Source organism: Plectropomus leopardus, chromosome 9, assembly GCF_008729295.1.
Source record: "Plectropomus leopardus isolate mb chromosome 9, YSFRI_Pleo_2.0, whole genome shotgun sequence".
Taxonomy (NCBI): domain Eukaryota; kingdom Metazoa; phylum Chordata; class Actinopteri; order Perciformes; family Serranidae; genus Plectropomus; species Plectropomus leopardus.
In genome coordinates this window covers 13691930-13707248 of record NC_056471.1, presented here as the reverse complement: position 1 = coordinate 13707248, position 15319 = coordinate 13691930, and the positions used below count along the sequence as shown (strand labels likewise).

At 39.8% G+C, this 15319-nt stretch overlaps 2 protein-coding genes across 3 annotated transcripts in view; one reads left to right on the top strand and one right to left on the bottom strand.

Moving 5' to 3' along the window:
• The first annotated feature begins 937 nt into the window (after nt 1-937).
• Nucleotides 938-7800, top strand: rab9b (RAB9B, member RAS oncogene family). The gene is made up of 2 exons (XM_042492775.1): nt 938-981; nt 4598-7800. The coding sequence occupies exon 2, from the start codon at nt 4656-4658 to the stop codon at nt 5265-5267; it is 612 nt and encodes a 203-aa protein (XP_042348709.1). The 5' UTR covers nt 938-981; nt 4598-4655; the 3' UTR covers nt 5268-7800.
• A 910-nt stretch (nt 7801-8710) lies between these two features.
• Nucleotides 8711-15319, bottom strand: part of plp1a (proteolipid protein 1a) — an 8829-nt gene continuing 2220 nt past the window's right edge. The window contains exons 2-7 of one of the 2 annotated variants that reach the window (XM_042492773.1): nt 13996-14182; nt 13715-13871; nt 13202-13370; nt 11170-11243; nt 10992-11057; nt 8711-9030 (exon numbers count right to left, since the gene is read on the bottom strand). In XM_042492773.1, the coding sequence (XP_042348707.1) occupies nt 8866-9030; nt 10992-11057; nt 11170-11243; nt 13202-13370; nt 13715-13871; nt 13996-14182 (818 nt within the window). In that variant the 3' untranslated portion in view covers nt 8711-8865. Of the gene's footprint in view, nt 9031-10342; nt 10580-10991; nt 11058-11169; nt 11244-13201; nt 13371-13714; nt 13872-13995; nt 14183-15319 lie in introns of those variants that run through there. The other variant, XM_042492774.1, reaches the window with a different exon arrangement.

Below are 15319 nucleotides of genomic sequence, written 5' to 3'. Positions count from 1 at the left end.
CAGCGGTGCACAGCAGAGGGAATAAAAACAGCCGGATTCTTCTTCTGCGTTTCAGCTTTTCTTCTTCTTTGGGTCCAAAATAACCAAAGCAGCACACCGCCACCTGCAGCTCCGGAGGGTATTTTGCTCCATTAAAAGTCTGTGGCCACTGCATTGTTATTTTGTTACAAATTGTGACAGTGTTACAGAATATAGCAAACATATTTTATCAGGGCACAATATGTCCATATGGTAAAGTTAGAATAATTCATACTTTATACAGAAAACGTCATGGAAAAAAATAGTCTGATGTAAAAACGATTTTCAAATATGTTCTCCTACACTAAAACATGGTGCATTTATAAAAACCTGTAGAGTCACATCTGCAGAAGTAATATCTCTATTGATAATGATAATAATAATAATAATAACAACAACAACAGCAACAACAAAAGTATCCACGTCATTCTTTCATTTGCTTTTCCCATTTGATTTTAACTAAACTCTAATTTTTGATGGCAGGTGTCTGGCTGATGAATACAAAAAAATTATATTTGTTGTATTTTCCCATTAATAGTATGTTACTTTTGTTTGATGTATTACCCGTAAAAAGGTGAACACCTTTTGCAATAAACTCTGTAGAGTTTAACAATACACATATTATAGATTCAGGGTATTTTTTGTAGATGCTCCATAGGCTACTGTTAATCTGCGAAATAACAGATGTGTAATGGAGTACATTATTTCCTTTTGACATGTACGGAACGGAATGGAAAAATACTCAAGTGAAGTACTTGCACTCCAAAATGTACTTGATGTATGTACAGTGACTCACAGTGAAACTTTGTTATAGAGGTGAACTTTACGGGCTTTAGGACCTCGGATTGTCCGGGCGGTGTGCACGTGCACCTTTTTGATGGGGGCGCGCACGTCACGACACTCAATCTCAGTCAGATGTAGGGGAGGAGGGCAGACCACGCAACACCGACCACTTGGAACAGGGTGAGTGAAAATACATTTTTGTTATGTACATATTAGAGACATTATGGTATAGATACATGACTTCGCTGCAACATTTCTTCTTTTGTTGCTTTTAAAAATAGTTTTGAGTCGCATGCTCACTGAGGCTAACGGTTAGCCTGAGCAGGATAGGATGTCAACAAGCCGTCAGACTAGCCGGCTAGCTTGTTAGTTGGCTGAGATGCTTGCTAAGCCGCTACACGATGTAACAGTGTTATTGTCTGCAGCATTATAGTTTGTAAAAGCCTTTGAGCTGTTTCAGTTCGTAGTTCACTTCTGTTTAGATGCACCTGGTGGACAGTTTCGCAGAGACCACCGACGGAACAGTTTAACCAGAGTTTTAGCCGCCAGTCACAGTTGACAACAAGCTGGTTCATGTTTGTGGTCTGCGCAGGTGCAGTGGTCGTCTCCAGTGTCAGCTCATGATCCTGACTCGCCCCTCTTGTTGTGGCGTAGGACTCCTACACCTAGGAGCCTAAACAAGTCATAAAAAGTAATATCATGAATTATGCAGGATAATGTTCACGTCTTAACAATGGCTGGAAAGCATTGTATGTGTGCAGGCTACCATGAGTTAGTATTGTGTATTAAATAACAAGGCTGTAGTCATTCAGCCCAGAGCTTCAATCAGAGACCTTTGGCAGACATCTCGGTCCTTAACTCCTGTCATTGTGTCCCTGAAGCTAGTCAACCATTACACATCTCTCTTTCATTTGTCAGTAAGGTTCATCTGAGTTTGAACACAAATTGTCAGAACAGCATTCCTTTTCCCCTTATTATCTACACTGAATCAGCAGCGAAGTCAAGCCCACAGACTGTTTGGGGTGTTTAGTGTTTTCAGAGAATCTACTATGTTTCTTCATTTCCTGTTCCTTAGTAGGAGTGTTGGGAAGTAGTTTAACTATATGTAGTTCCCTACACTGCACTTTGCAGTAGTTGGGTGGCAGACATTCAAACCTCAGATGGTTTTTTATTAGTAGTTTAATACTTTGGGTCATGTAGTTTTTGTAGTTCATGTTACTTTGTGTTCTCATGACATGTTTTGCCATACAGTATGGCACAATGCACCAGCTCATTGGCGACAGTTGTCACTTAGTGACTGTCACTTGCAATTACACAAAATTACCCCTAGTTTTCAAGCAAGATTTATTTTTATATCGAGTACTATGGATTTCAATAAAAGTTTAGCATTTTTCTTTTGCAACCCCAACAACTGCTCCCTGTCCTTTCCTTAAAAACACATTCTCAGGTTGTCGTGGTGAGGATTGGCCTGTCCTGGGGCCTTATTTATAAATGTTGCGTACGCACTAAAGAAGGCGTATGTTACTTTCTAAGCAAATTTGGGTTATTTACAAAAAACAGACTTGACAGGAAAATGTGCAGTCCTCCACAGAAACTTTGACCCATGTGTACAAAGAGACTGGTGAGAGGACAAACTATGACTCCAGTGGCAGAAGCATGAAACGAAAAAAAAAATGGCGTGAAATTGATACCATTATGATAAATGGAGATATTACCTCTCATGTATCACATATGAAGAGTGTATTCGCACACATAAAATATGATTTAGGATACTAAATGCAAGAAGAAATATCTGCTAATGTTTAATAACCTCTCAAATATGTCCCGTAATTATTAAAGAACATTTGCATGTTGTGAAATTTATTCTCATAAATAATAAGGTGAACAGTAGGACAAAATACGTTCATACAGCTGCCGTTTTCAGTGCATAGTTTAATATAATGTTATCACTTCATTGCGCAAAACTGCTTGTCAGACAGTATATCGCATATAATGTGTTTTATAATGCGTTTATGTGTTATTGCTTTTAGCTCATTTTATCCATGTGTGTTAAATGTGTTTTTTGTTTTGTTGTAAAGCACAGTGTAACTGTGTTTTGAAAAGTGCTTTACAAATAAAGTTTATAATCATTATTATTGATATTATTATTATTACATTTTTGTTGCGCAAACCCATTTGTCATTTATGGTATTCCCCATACCTGTAGTTTTTCAGATACAGTCAGTCGATGGGTGGGTATAAACAGGCATGCAATCAAAATGCATAAAGATGCACAATGGCTTATTTGGCACTGTCAGAGGATAAGGTGCGTAGAGATTCCCTGATGATCGCTGCCAGTTTCTTGTCAAAGGGGGTGTGAGCTCCCCTTCATCCACCCATGGCACACACACTGCCTGTGGAGGGCAATGCGTTTTTTGGCCTCCACTTTAATATCGTACCACTTCTTTTTAATTTTGGCCATAGTGCAACTCTCTGAGGTAAAAGCATTTACAGCATCTGCCACACGCTGCCACTCTGCTGCCTTTTTGGCATTTGTAATGCGGGTGCTGTCTTCACCAAATACCATTGCCATATGCATGTCAACCTTCCCAACAAGAACTTTAACTTCACATTGTATGAAATTTATTTTCTTGCCATTTCTATCAGTGTTTCTCTCATAGCCATGCTCGTCTTCATGCAGGTAGTATGAGTGATTATTAATTAAGGGCGTTCCCCTGACCATTTATGGGCACCTATGAGTGGGACAAGACACTCGCTCAAATGTGCCAATTTTGGAGTTGATTGTGATTTATAAAGGGAAACGGGCATGGGATGTACATGCACACCCTGTTATAAATTAGGATATTTTTGTGCATACCCACTTTCTGTGTTTGGCCAATAACTGATACCGACATTGATATATCTGCTTTTTTTCCGTCCTAATTTTAGTGATCATTAAGTTTCCTCTGTAGTAGAATTGATATCATATTATGCATATTTTTATCGTGATGGCCCACCATCAGATGGAGACATAAAATACGATGCTTTTCAGTGTATGCAAAATTCATTCATTGTCCAAAATAAGAAAAATCCCTCAGGGTTGATGTTTTTCACATGTTCACTTTATCAATAACAATAATGAAAAAATAGGTTTGTGATATTGGCTGTAGTCAGCATGTTGGCTGATTCCGATATTTCATTTTAAAGCCAATATCTGCTAATACAGATAATGTGCCGATATTATTGTGCATCTCTATTAATACAAACAACATACGCGTAGTAATTTCAAGACATTTTTTTTGCCCTACAGTCTGGCAAAATGCCCCGGCCTATTTGCCACAGTTGTCATTTAATGACAGTTACTTGCAATTGGACTAAAATCACTTCTAGTTTGCATCCAAGATGGAGTACTAGTATTTTCCCTAGAAGTTTAGCATTATCCTTATTCCACCCCAACAGCTGCTACCTATCCTATCCTTAAATTACACTCTTGAGCTGCCTAGGTGAGGATTGGCCTGCCCTAGTAATAAAACACACCTACACCTTATTCAGTGTCAGTTCAGTTGTACCTCTGTGTAACAATATGAGACTGATTCTTGACATATTGTGATCGTGGTGTAGTTTGAATGTAGTTGAACTACTTTTTGAAACTAGTGTTACTTGGACAAGTGACTTTGAGAGTGGTTAAGATGTAGTTTAACTACTTTTCACTGTTAAGTAGCAGGTAGTTTTATTTATTTTCCCCATAATTTTCTAAACATGATTTGCATCTCCCTTTGATAGTAGCATCTGCTTTCGCGTTTCTTCCTCTTTCTAGGTTAAATTGACCCTGGTCTGCCACCTGGTGTGGAGGCCTTGCTGGGTGGGCGGAAAACATGATGAGCGGGAAGAGCCTGCTCCTGAAGGTGATCCTGCTGGGGGACGGTGGAGTGGGCAAGTCCTCCCTTATGAACCGCTATGTCACAGACCGCTTTGACTCCCAGTCCTTCCACACCATTGGTGTGGAGTTCCTCAACCGGGATCTGGAGGTTGACGGACGTCTGGTCACCCTTCAGATCTGGGACACAGCGGGCCAGGAGCGCTTCAAGTCCCTGCGAACACCCTTCTACCGAGGCGCCGACTGCTGCTTGCTCACATTTGCTGTGAACGACCTGCAGAGCTTCCAGAACCTCGGCTGCTGGAAGAAGGAGTTCATGTACTACTCAGACGTTAAAGACCCTGAGCGGTTCCCTTTTGTGGTGCTCGGCAATAAGGTAGACGTGGAGCAGAGGGAGGTGGGGGAGGATGAAGCACGGGCCTGGTGTGAAGAGAACGGTTGCTGTCCTTACTTTGAGACCAGTGCGAAGGATGACACTAATGTCACAGCTGCATTTGAGGCAGCTGTCAGAGAGGTTCTGGCTGCTGAGGACCAGATTGACCATGCGCTACTGAGTAGTACTATAGATCTCCATGGCAACCGCAAAACCTCTCGTGCGTCTTGCTGCTGATTGGTTAGGTGTGACTCCACCTTGTCTTAATCTCTCTGGCTGAAACTCCCCTATGTTAGTTTTAAGAGCCAGTGAGATATTGTTTATGGTACACATACTGTAGGTACAAGGTACTGAGTACAGTATCCACTAAAGATAATATGGATAAGATACAGCTGCTCTGAGGACAGTCGTGTCAAGGATTCAGCCGGTGTCAAGATAGTTGAATTATTGCTCAAAGGTACAGGCACACTGTAACAGGCACACTCATCCTTTGTACCCCGTCTGCTTTCACTAGTGTTGCACAAAAACGTTTTTACCTAGCTTCAGCTTTCTCTGCCTATGCAGGAGTTGTATCAGATAGTGCTTTCAGAGCATTTATTTTCATTAAAATCATCAAAATGATAGTTAATTCAGTGGACGAGAGAGTATACCAGGTCTCTCTTAAAGAGCACACTCTATCTTTGGCACAGCAACATTCAGTCGGTCTTGTGACTGCTCAACAGCCTGTCCATGAGCTGACTTTCCTTGGTTTTAGAGGGACTTTGAAATAAAACATCATGTTTTCATGTTATCTGATCTCTCAGCAGAATTGGGAAGCTAATGTATTTTCTGGACACAGACAATGTCTGTGACTGACAGTGTTCCCAATCCAGGCAGTTTTTACGCATGAAAACTCCCAACATCAGTATAATGACAAGTACGATTTGAGGTACGAGGACCTTAAATGATTGCTGCACTCAGAGGGAAGATGGCCTTGTTTGTCTTCAATGGGAAGGGAACTGTAAGCTTTAATTTTGCAGCTCTGACTGTAAGCATTAGGTATGAGCTATTGTGGTGCCCTTATTCATTTTAATTCTAGATTTCTTACCACTGCGACTGTGTAGCTGGAGGTGTCAGGTGTACGAGTTAGGCATTATCCGATCATTTTTTTATTTCCCATGATTTATGTACATGGGCCTGTTTACTAAGTACGGTTCAGTGTTTCTCGGGGTTCAAAAATAATACTGCTTTTGCTGCTGTTGTTGATAAACTGCTGTTTATTTTTCTGTGAAGCATATTTCCATCCTCCAATGTTTTTTTTTATTTTTTACACACATTGTGCGATATTCTGTTTGATCAAGGGCTGATATAAGTCTGTTTTCAGAATTAACACTTTTCACAGTTTTGGTGAGTTTGTAATCTCATACCTGCCTTGTTAATTGCATGGCAGGCCTTAACATTCCTGTCCTTTAGCTTTGCCTATTCTGGAGGTTTCCTGTGCTTTATGATACATTCAACCCGTGCTGTCTATCTGGTTGTTCTTGCTGAATGTGAACTAGCCTAAGCACAAGGATAAGGCCATAACTGTGTGCACTGTGCATCACCTCTTCTGTCCATTTATACAGTATTAAGTGAACCATTCAACTGGGTATTCAGACAATTTAACAATGTTTACTTGTTTTCAGCTGGACGGTACTTTTATTTGAATGCTTTTACATACAGGCTCCTTTTGGTTTTACTGCTGCTGGCCAGAGGGCAATGCTTCATACTATGACTAACATGGTCTAAATTCACTCTCATCAGTGTTTTTGATTGCTGCTGGAATAATATTTTATATTGCGTCTACTATTGCATGAATAAGATGTTTTCATCTTCTGAGTGCACCTGGGTTCTTAATATGGTGCATGTTTTCATACCCTTTTTTTCCTGTTATGTTGGCGATCTTGTGTATTCTCTCAGTGCAAGATTTGCCTTTCAAGTCACAAATTGCATCATATTTCAGTGTGTGTGCAAAATATTGGTGAAGTTCTTCACTGTGAAGGTGAACCGAATCCAGTCAGGTACAGTCATATTTACTTATTACATGGTCCTTTGGTTTAATGTAGGCTTATATAATAATTATTGTAAAGGTGTGTTGAGTATGGATACTCACAGTAGTATGAGGTGAACTTAAACTGTGAACTGAGTTGGGCATTTTAATGAAATCAAGCTGTTGGCCTACATTATTTCAAAGCAAAAATGAGGGCTGTGAGCTTATCATTTGTCAGTGTTAATGTTTTCTGGATGAAACAGAATACTTTGTCTCTTTACCATTTCAGTTTTTATCCCGTTCAGATAATGTAGCCTACCACAGTGTTTACCTGAAACTTACCTGAGAATCAGTGGGTAGCAAAACCATACAATATGTTTATCTCATGTCTTACATCACTGCAACCCTGTCTCATGTCAGTATTTTTTAATGCTCCTGTAATATTTATGAATGTAAAAACTTATTTCTGGGCTGTCTATATTAATGGCTTATGTAAATTGCAAAGGGCATTCATTTCATAATAATGTACAAAATGACACTGAACGTCTGTCTCATCCTCAGTGCTCAACCCATGAATATGATTTAAGCTGTGTGAAAGTTAAGTCTATTCATCTTGATTATGTGTTGATCTAATGGAAAACTTCCCTGAACTCCTCTTTTTGCACTACGGAGGATAAGAGTTGGTTGTGCCAACATGCTGGCAAAGCGGTGAATACTCTCCAGTGCTTGGCTACAAATAAAACATGCAACATACCAAATGGAGACACTATCTTGTCTTGTTTTTGTGCTCGTGCCTTGAAAATTCATGAAAGTATGCAGCTTTAAAAGTGACTTTAAAGTTTGAAAACAAAAGCTCTTAAAACTATTTTTAAAACTAAAATAGGTCACTCAAATTAATCAGTATACCTCAGCTCTCCACCTTTCAGCAGTCATTTTAGGGCTGCAAATAATGGTTACTTTAATTGTCAGTTATTTTCCTGTTTAATTATTACTGTTTTGGATCTATAAAATGTCAGAAGATAGAGTAAATTTACAACCAGCGTTTCCCAAAGTCCAAAAGAGTGCCCTTCAATGTTGTTTTTTGTCCACAACCCAACGGCATTCAGTTAACTGTCATTGAGGAGTAAAGAAACCAGAAAATAATCACATTTAAGAAGCAGGACTCAGAGCATTGTGGCCTTTTTTTTGTTAAGAAATTACTCAGAATAATCATAATAATTAATTAAATTTGGCGATTAATTTCATAGTTGACAACTAACTTGATTAGTTATGCAGCTCTAATTCATTTTACTGTCAGGAAAAAGCCCAAATGTTTGCAGCAACAAGCAGCAGTGTTAAAATGAAGCATTACTAAATTTCTCAGCAAGCTCATGAGTTGAATACATGTCTTGAATTTTGATTTTAAGAATGCACCTTGTTTGAATTTCATCACACAAGACCTTGAATGTCATTGAATGACCAAGTATGTGTGGGAACCCGAGAGACAGTTAACACTGTTTATTTCCTCTTCATTAAAAAAGGATATCAAGCATGCACCGCATACTGAGAAATCAAACCGGGACGGAAAAAAAAAAAATCATGTCCGCCTTTCAAACAAAATCTCTGACTTATGGAAATATAGCTACAGAAAGCATAGATTCTATAGACACTGATCAAATGCAGAACATTATAGTACGTAAGATGTGGCTATATTTTTAATTTGAAAATCAAAAATAATGAAGGGAATCAGTTGATGAAATACTATCACGTTATACACTTCACAAAATGGTGGATCTCAACTTGTGATGGCCATCATGAAAAGCTCCTGCAGCCACACCAGAGGCACTGTCAGGAGATGTCAGACGCATTTGCAGGGTATGGAGAGCACAGTGTCCCCCCTCTGTCCCTCTGCAGCCTCCCAAACAGGTCATAGCCTCTCCTCTCCTCTTTCGCCTTGTGCCTCAGCTTCCTCAGGTACACCTGGTTCACAGCCAAGTGCAGGGAACAGTGCACCTGTGGACACAAGAGGAGAGAATACAAAACACCTTACAAAATACCTTGGCCCCTGGATATGGCAGCAAGCCAAGGATGGAGCGCCAGTTAAATGCTGTGACTCTACACCAGACACTGCCCTTTCCCAGAATACAAACAAATGTTTTCAGAGGCACTCAGCACAAATACTTCAAAAGAATATTCTTTTTATTATCAAATTTTACCAACACACAAAAAAATCATCAAACAGCCAGCTGCCATTTGACAAATCCACCACTCACAGCTGGGTAAAGCTTACACCAAATGGAATAATCTACTTATTATGCTGCAAAGGGTTTTGTTAGTAATACCCAAAGTTTAAAAGAAGTAGTAAATTCAGCTAAAGTAAGTAAAAAAATGTGTTATACAATAACTACAACAAAATTCCTAAAGAATTAGAGACAAAACAAAGCTGTCCTATCTCTATAAAAGTACCTCAGTCATGCATTAACAGCAGGGGGGAGTCACACCTCAACAATGTGTTTCAGGTCTAATAATATGAGGTCACTCAATTAGTTAGCACCTAGTGCTTTTGCCATCTCAAAATTATGAGAAATAATGTCAGACCTTTCTAGATCAAGCTAAACAAGTATATCTCTTTGTCAGAAAGAAACTATTCAAAATTATCTAAAATTCTTTCACTTTGAATCCATTGCTTCAGTTATTCGGAGGGAGGTGGGGGTCATGCAGCAGCATGTGGATGCTGTTGTGTGTGTGTGTGTGGTTGCAGTCCCAGAAGAACTCCATTGAGGCTTTAGAGAGGTCTAACCCTGTCTTTGTCCCGAAGACCCTCTCCCTTGACATGTAACGTAACCCTTGGCAGAGACTCGTAGCGCAGGTGGCCCCCCACAACTGGCTCCTTATTGGCTAGCTTTAAGAACGGGCATGACTCCATTGTTGAGGCTTTTCTCCAGCCCGTGAGAAAAGTCCTGAGGTCAGCGTGAGACTGCAAATGCATGCTTGTCTGCCACCATGGCAACCAGATGTGAAGGATGGTAGCCATGGTAACCGTTAATCCGTATTCTCCGCAACAGCTGCATTCACGCAGCACATGCGTCGCAAATTGGTGGTTATTTCTTACATATGTTAATTTATTAGTGATGTGTTATTTTTATATTTAGCGCAATGGAAGGTAGAAATCAATTTTAGACCCTAAAATCAGCAAGCAACAATAATTTAAAAATATTTTGGTGACATGGCATTGAAAATACTGAAATAAGACTTACTGCATTTAAAAGTAGCTGACACACACATAAAAAAAAAGAACAAAAAACAAATAAGTAACATTCTTCCCAATATGAAAAGTAAAAATATAAAGAAAACATTTTCAAGAGTCCGTGACCACAGCTGGTTCTGTGCTGATGATGTGGAAGGAAAGAATTGTTGCCGTCCCTTTAGATCCCCATGTTGATGGTGAAGTAGTGATAGAGCAGGCAGGAAGCTGGTGAGCCTAACACCGTGCACCCATGCCCTTTCTCCCCAGATACCGAAGAACCGCAAAGTTATAGGTGGTTGACACAGTATAGGTCAGCTATGGAGGGACAAGCAGAGACAGGAAGTGTCAGAACAGAAGTGAAGGAAAGAAAAATCCACAACAGAAACTCCAGAAATATGAAAAAGAAAGTATATGATTAACTGCTAATGGCATTAATTTGATAGCAGATACAATTCGTATAACAGCTTCTGTAATGGAGCATGCGAGTATAATGGGTGCACCATTTGCCTGGCTGGAAAACCAGCAGACATTACGGCACTATTATGATGTTTGTGTCAGCTGAGAAAGAGGAACAGAGAGCAATAGTACAAAAGTCATCAGTCATGGAGGCCTGAGATGCCTCGCCGCCTACACTTTGAGCGTCACTGAGTCACACGAGCCATAACACTATTGTACCCCACTGTGGAAGAGCAGCCAAACTGGCCCCAGCTGAGGCATAATCACTCACCAGAGCCAAGAGTGTGATGCCCGCACCGGCGAAGGCAGCAATGTAGAGGTCATAGGTCATTTGGTACTGATAGGGTATAGGAGATTTGCATTTAGTGGTGATGATATTTGTCTTCATTTCATGTCAGGAAAATTGGTGAAAATGACTGCAGAACTTTAATTATTTTCCTGGTTCTTACCTCTCTGGTCTTGCAAACAGTGGACAGAGTCATACCGCAAGCTTTCCCTGGCACTGCATTCCATGGCAGCAGTCCTGTTAAAATCAGATTTCTCTACTCAATTCAGTCTCTTAAGTACAAAAAACAATAAACGGATAAAACTGGCATTTTTCTAATTTTTCATATCTTTCAACAAACCACATGAAAAGACCCAATCCTATAATATGTTGTTTCGTCTTCTGTATGTACTGTTTGACTTCCTTCGACTTGTCTATGGCACTTACTATTGAATGCGTTTACCTGTTTGCTTTTATTGTTTTTATTCTCTGTGCTTTTGCTTGCTTGCTTTTACTGTTTTTAGCAGGTGTTGCTTGTGTTTTTGTCTGTTTTACCTCGGTAATCTGTAAAGTAGTTTGGTTTGCCTTTGGTTATGAAATGTGCTATATAAATATATATTTGCCTTGCCTTACTGTTGAACATGTAAATCTTTGAAAACAGGTCAAAATATATGTATTCTTTTTAAGAGAAAAAAAATATTTACTTTTACCAAATGCTATAAAACATGAGTTTAAATTGTGCATTTTTTGGGAAATATTTTTCAGCCGTGGATTAATACAAATTTGAAGAACTTCTGAGTATTTATGCCATCAGGACAGTGTATGTGGGATTGACTCAAACAGTACAGTGCCCTTGTTCATGGTAATGAAGGAATATGTCACCCAGTGCAACAGTGTGGCTCATTGTGTGGCAAATGTGTTATTAGCCACACTATAGTGTGCCATGGCAATGTTGGTCTGTGGGACGGAGCACCACTTAAGTTCAGGCTAAAATGCCTCATTTCCATTGCATGGTTAAACTCCATGTGACATGCTTTGGTACCAGGTCCTTTTCTCTATTTGTTGTCCACTGCTAATAGTTACCCCCTTAGCATAGGTGGGACTCTTAGCTGATGGCCATAGTGACACTGTGCCAAACTGTTAAGATCATCCTTAATGCAACACTTGCTGAACACTTTTTTTCTGCAACTAAACAGAGGAAAGACTGCACTTCATTAAGTTTACGGTGTAGTGTAGAATATAGTTTTGCAGGCGGACAGTTTAAAATTTGGGTCTAGTGAACAAAAAAAAAGAGGATGCTATTGACAAGGGATTGGTTTTTAAAAATGGTGGGTTTATTTAGGCTGTCCTGTTTTACCCAAGTGGCTGTTATCTCTCACCAGTCAGTGATCTTTAGTGTTTTAACTCTGTCATAGAGTATCAGCAAAGCCGACTTGGATCCTGAACCTAGGTGGTATCAAAATAAGTATCAACAGAAAACAAAAAAAAATTGCAATTTGAGATGAGTAGAGCCGTGCCATACCATGCAGTGGAGATGCGATTGAGATGAGATTTTGAATTTTGGTAAAATGTCTGGACTGTTGAATAGATTGCCATGAAATTTGGCAGAAATTTAATTTTTTTGAATTTTGGTCCAAGTTTTCATCAAATACCTACAAAACTATCAGCCTCAACTGTACTTTATTTTTTGTGCTAATTATTAGCAAATGTTAGCATGCTAGCATGCTAAAACAAGATGGCAACCATGGTTAACATTGTCATTGTAAGCATCATCATTATCATACTATTTCTATGGTGAGCATGTTCGCATGCTGATTTCAGCATTTAGCATCTGTGCCTAGATACACATTCAGAGCTACTGGGGTGGCTGTAGACTTGTCATGTTAATAGTTTTTGGATAAGAAAGGAGGTCTGTGGCACAGAGGAATATACTTTACCTATGTAGGCTGTTAGTAGGAACGAGGAGATTCAAAAATAAGACATGCACATCCTGTAGTGGATGCTGGATCCAAAATAAACCAAAACGTGAAAAATAGAGTTCTGCACACCAGGGAGCTCCCCTTAAAGGATTTTACTCTGCGAAATAAGTGACGTTTCGAGCCAAAACGCTCTTCCTCAGACTCACTTACTTGTTAGTAGGAACAATGCATCATTGGTATTGGTCTTTTAATGTGATTTGTGGATAAAATTCTCATAGGTTAAAGATATCTTGTTACCATATTGCCTCGCATCAACACAGAGCTGGTTGATACTCGCTGGGGTCTCCGTCAGAACGTCAATGGTGTGGCAGGTGGAGTCCATGTTGTAGAAGAAGTAGACTGGTAGCGCCGAGAAGGCAAACACCAACAGCCACAGCACGGCTAGTACGTATGTCATCACTATAAACTGCACGAGGAGGGAGCAGAACAAACATTAGGGTAATAAACTGATGCACATAATCTAAGAGAGTGTTTTTATGAGCAGTGACTCACTTAGTGACCACATTTACTTTTTTTCTGATTAGCTCTACTTATTATCTCACTCTCTGTTCTCCTCCTCTTCTTCCAACCACTCAGCCTTTTTTTCCCCAACCACTCAAACACACACTGTATGCTTATCTTTGCATGTCCCCAAAGGTTTTTTAGCAGCCTTAAGATTTTCGGCTCAGCACCCACCAGGGAGTGATATGTGTATTAATCCCATCCAATCTCTCCAATCCCCTTTACTTGTCCCACTCTGGGCCCTCTCACCGAGGAGCTGAGGCAGCGGCCACACATGGTGCTCCTGAACTCTCCAAAGGTTTGCTTGGCAGCGCTTGTGGTGTAGAAGCCCTCAGCCAACAGCACGATGCAGTAGAGGAAGAAAAAGGAGGCCAAACCATAGATGACATACTGGAAATATTGGATGCTGGGAAAAAGGAGGAAAATGAAAATTCAGGGTTACAAAAAAGCGAAACCCTCTGAATGGAGACTACAACCCAAGACAAAAAGAAGTCTCTCTTATGATGAAAATGCTTAAATTTACCACTCACATGTAGGCTAGGGTGATGTAGTCCTGAAGGTTACGGGCAAAGTACGTCTCGATGAGTCTCTCTGTCTCTGTGAGTGCCTGGTGCCCACAACCACAAAAGAGGGCAATGCCAGAGAAACACAGCAGTGTGGCGACTAGGGAGCAGTACGGCACCCCGCCCAAACAGCGCATACAGCAGTCATAGCAACCTGATAGTCGAGACACAGCACCATGAAAGTCAGGGCACATAATTAGCTGATGCAATATGACAGACAGACTTTGTTCTGCTGTACAAATTAGGATGCAGAGTTGGTGCTGTCTTTTAAAGGAGGAATGTCTTTTTTTGTCTTTCCACTCAGTTAAATTTATTATGGACATGTGCTGCAGCCTGTAAAAGGGTCAGTTCACAGAAATAATTAAAAAATAAAGTATACAACAACATTTCCTCAATTAACTGTGGTAATGGCCATGCAGATATTTTTGGGAGTTTTGAGATATCCCTCTAAGGTTTGGCTTCACCAGTGAAGGTGAATTTTGTTTATGCTGCTCAAAACTGGTGTTGTAACTGAAAAATCTTTTTATTATTGATTCATTTCAGAAAACTTTCATTGATGTGGCAAGATCGTTTCACTGAAAATCTTGGGGTCGCACAACAAAACCAAAAGCCATAACTCAATTACCCAGATCCCAGGTCTGGCAAGACCGACAGGCACAAATACAATATCCAGGTAATTATGAACATACAGAAATAAAAGAAACATAAAAGGACAGCACTGCATTCATTTTTTTGCCAGGTCACTATTCTGAGACACAATTTGCTAGCCATTTATTCAGAGCTTGCTTCAAAATTCTGCTTCAAAGATACTGGAAGTTTATTCCATTCAGTTGCAGCCATATTTAAAAAGGTGTTTTTGTCAGTACCGGTACAGTTAAAATTTTGAGTTCTTTTAGGGGATTCATTGTTCTTCAAATAGGCTGGTTGTCCTTTTCCTTAAAAAGACAAATATACAGTTTTAATCTGAAGGGGTAGATTAACTGTAGGAACAAAAAATGACAGGAAACAAGCCTTTTCAAGTGTAGGGGAGACTCGTGGATAGCCGTAAAACTCATTTTCAATCAGATATCTTGAGTTCAAGAGACCCAGTTGAAAATGGCCAAGCCAGTTTTTCCATCTGAAAAATGATTTAGCCCTTCCTGAAAAGTTATGCTGACATGATTGGTATCAATGGATGTCTTTGGCTGCTTAAGGCAGCGTGCCACAGCCTCTAAAAGACAGTGATTTCTGCGTTATTTTTATTACATCTTCAAAAGTCTTGTTTTGTCAGACCAACAGTAAAATACCCAAA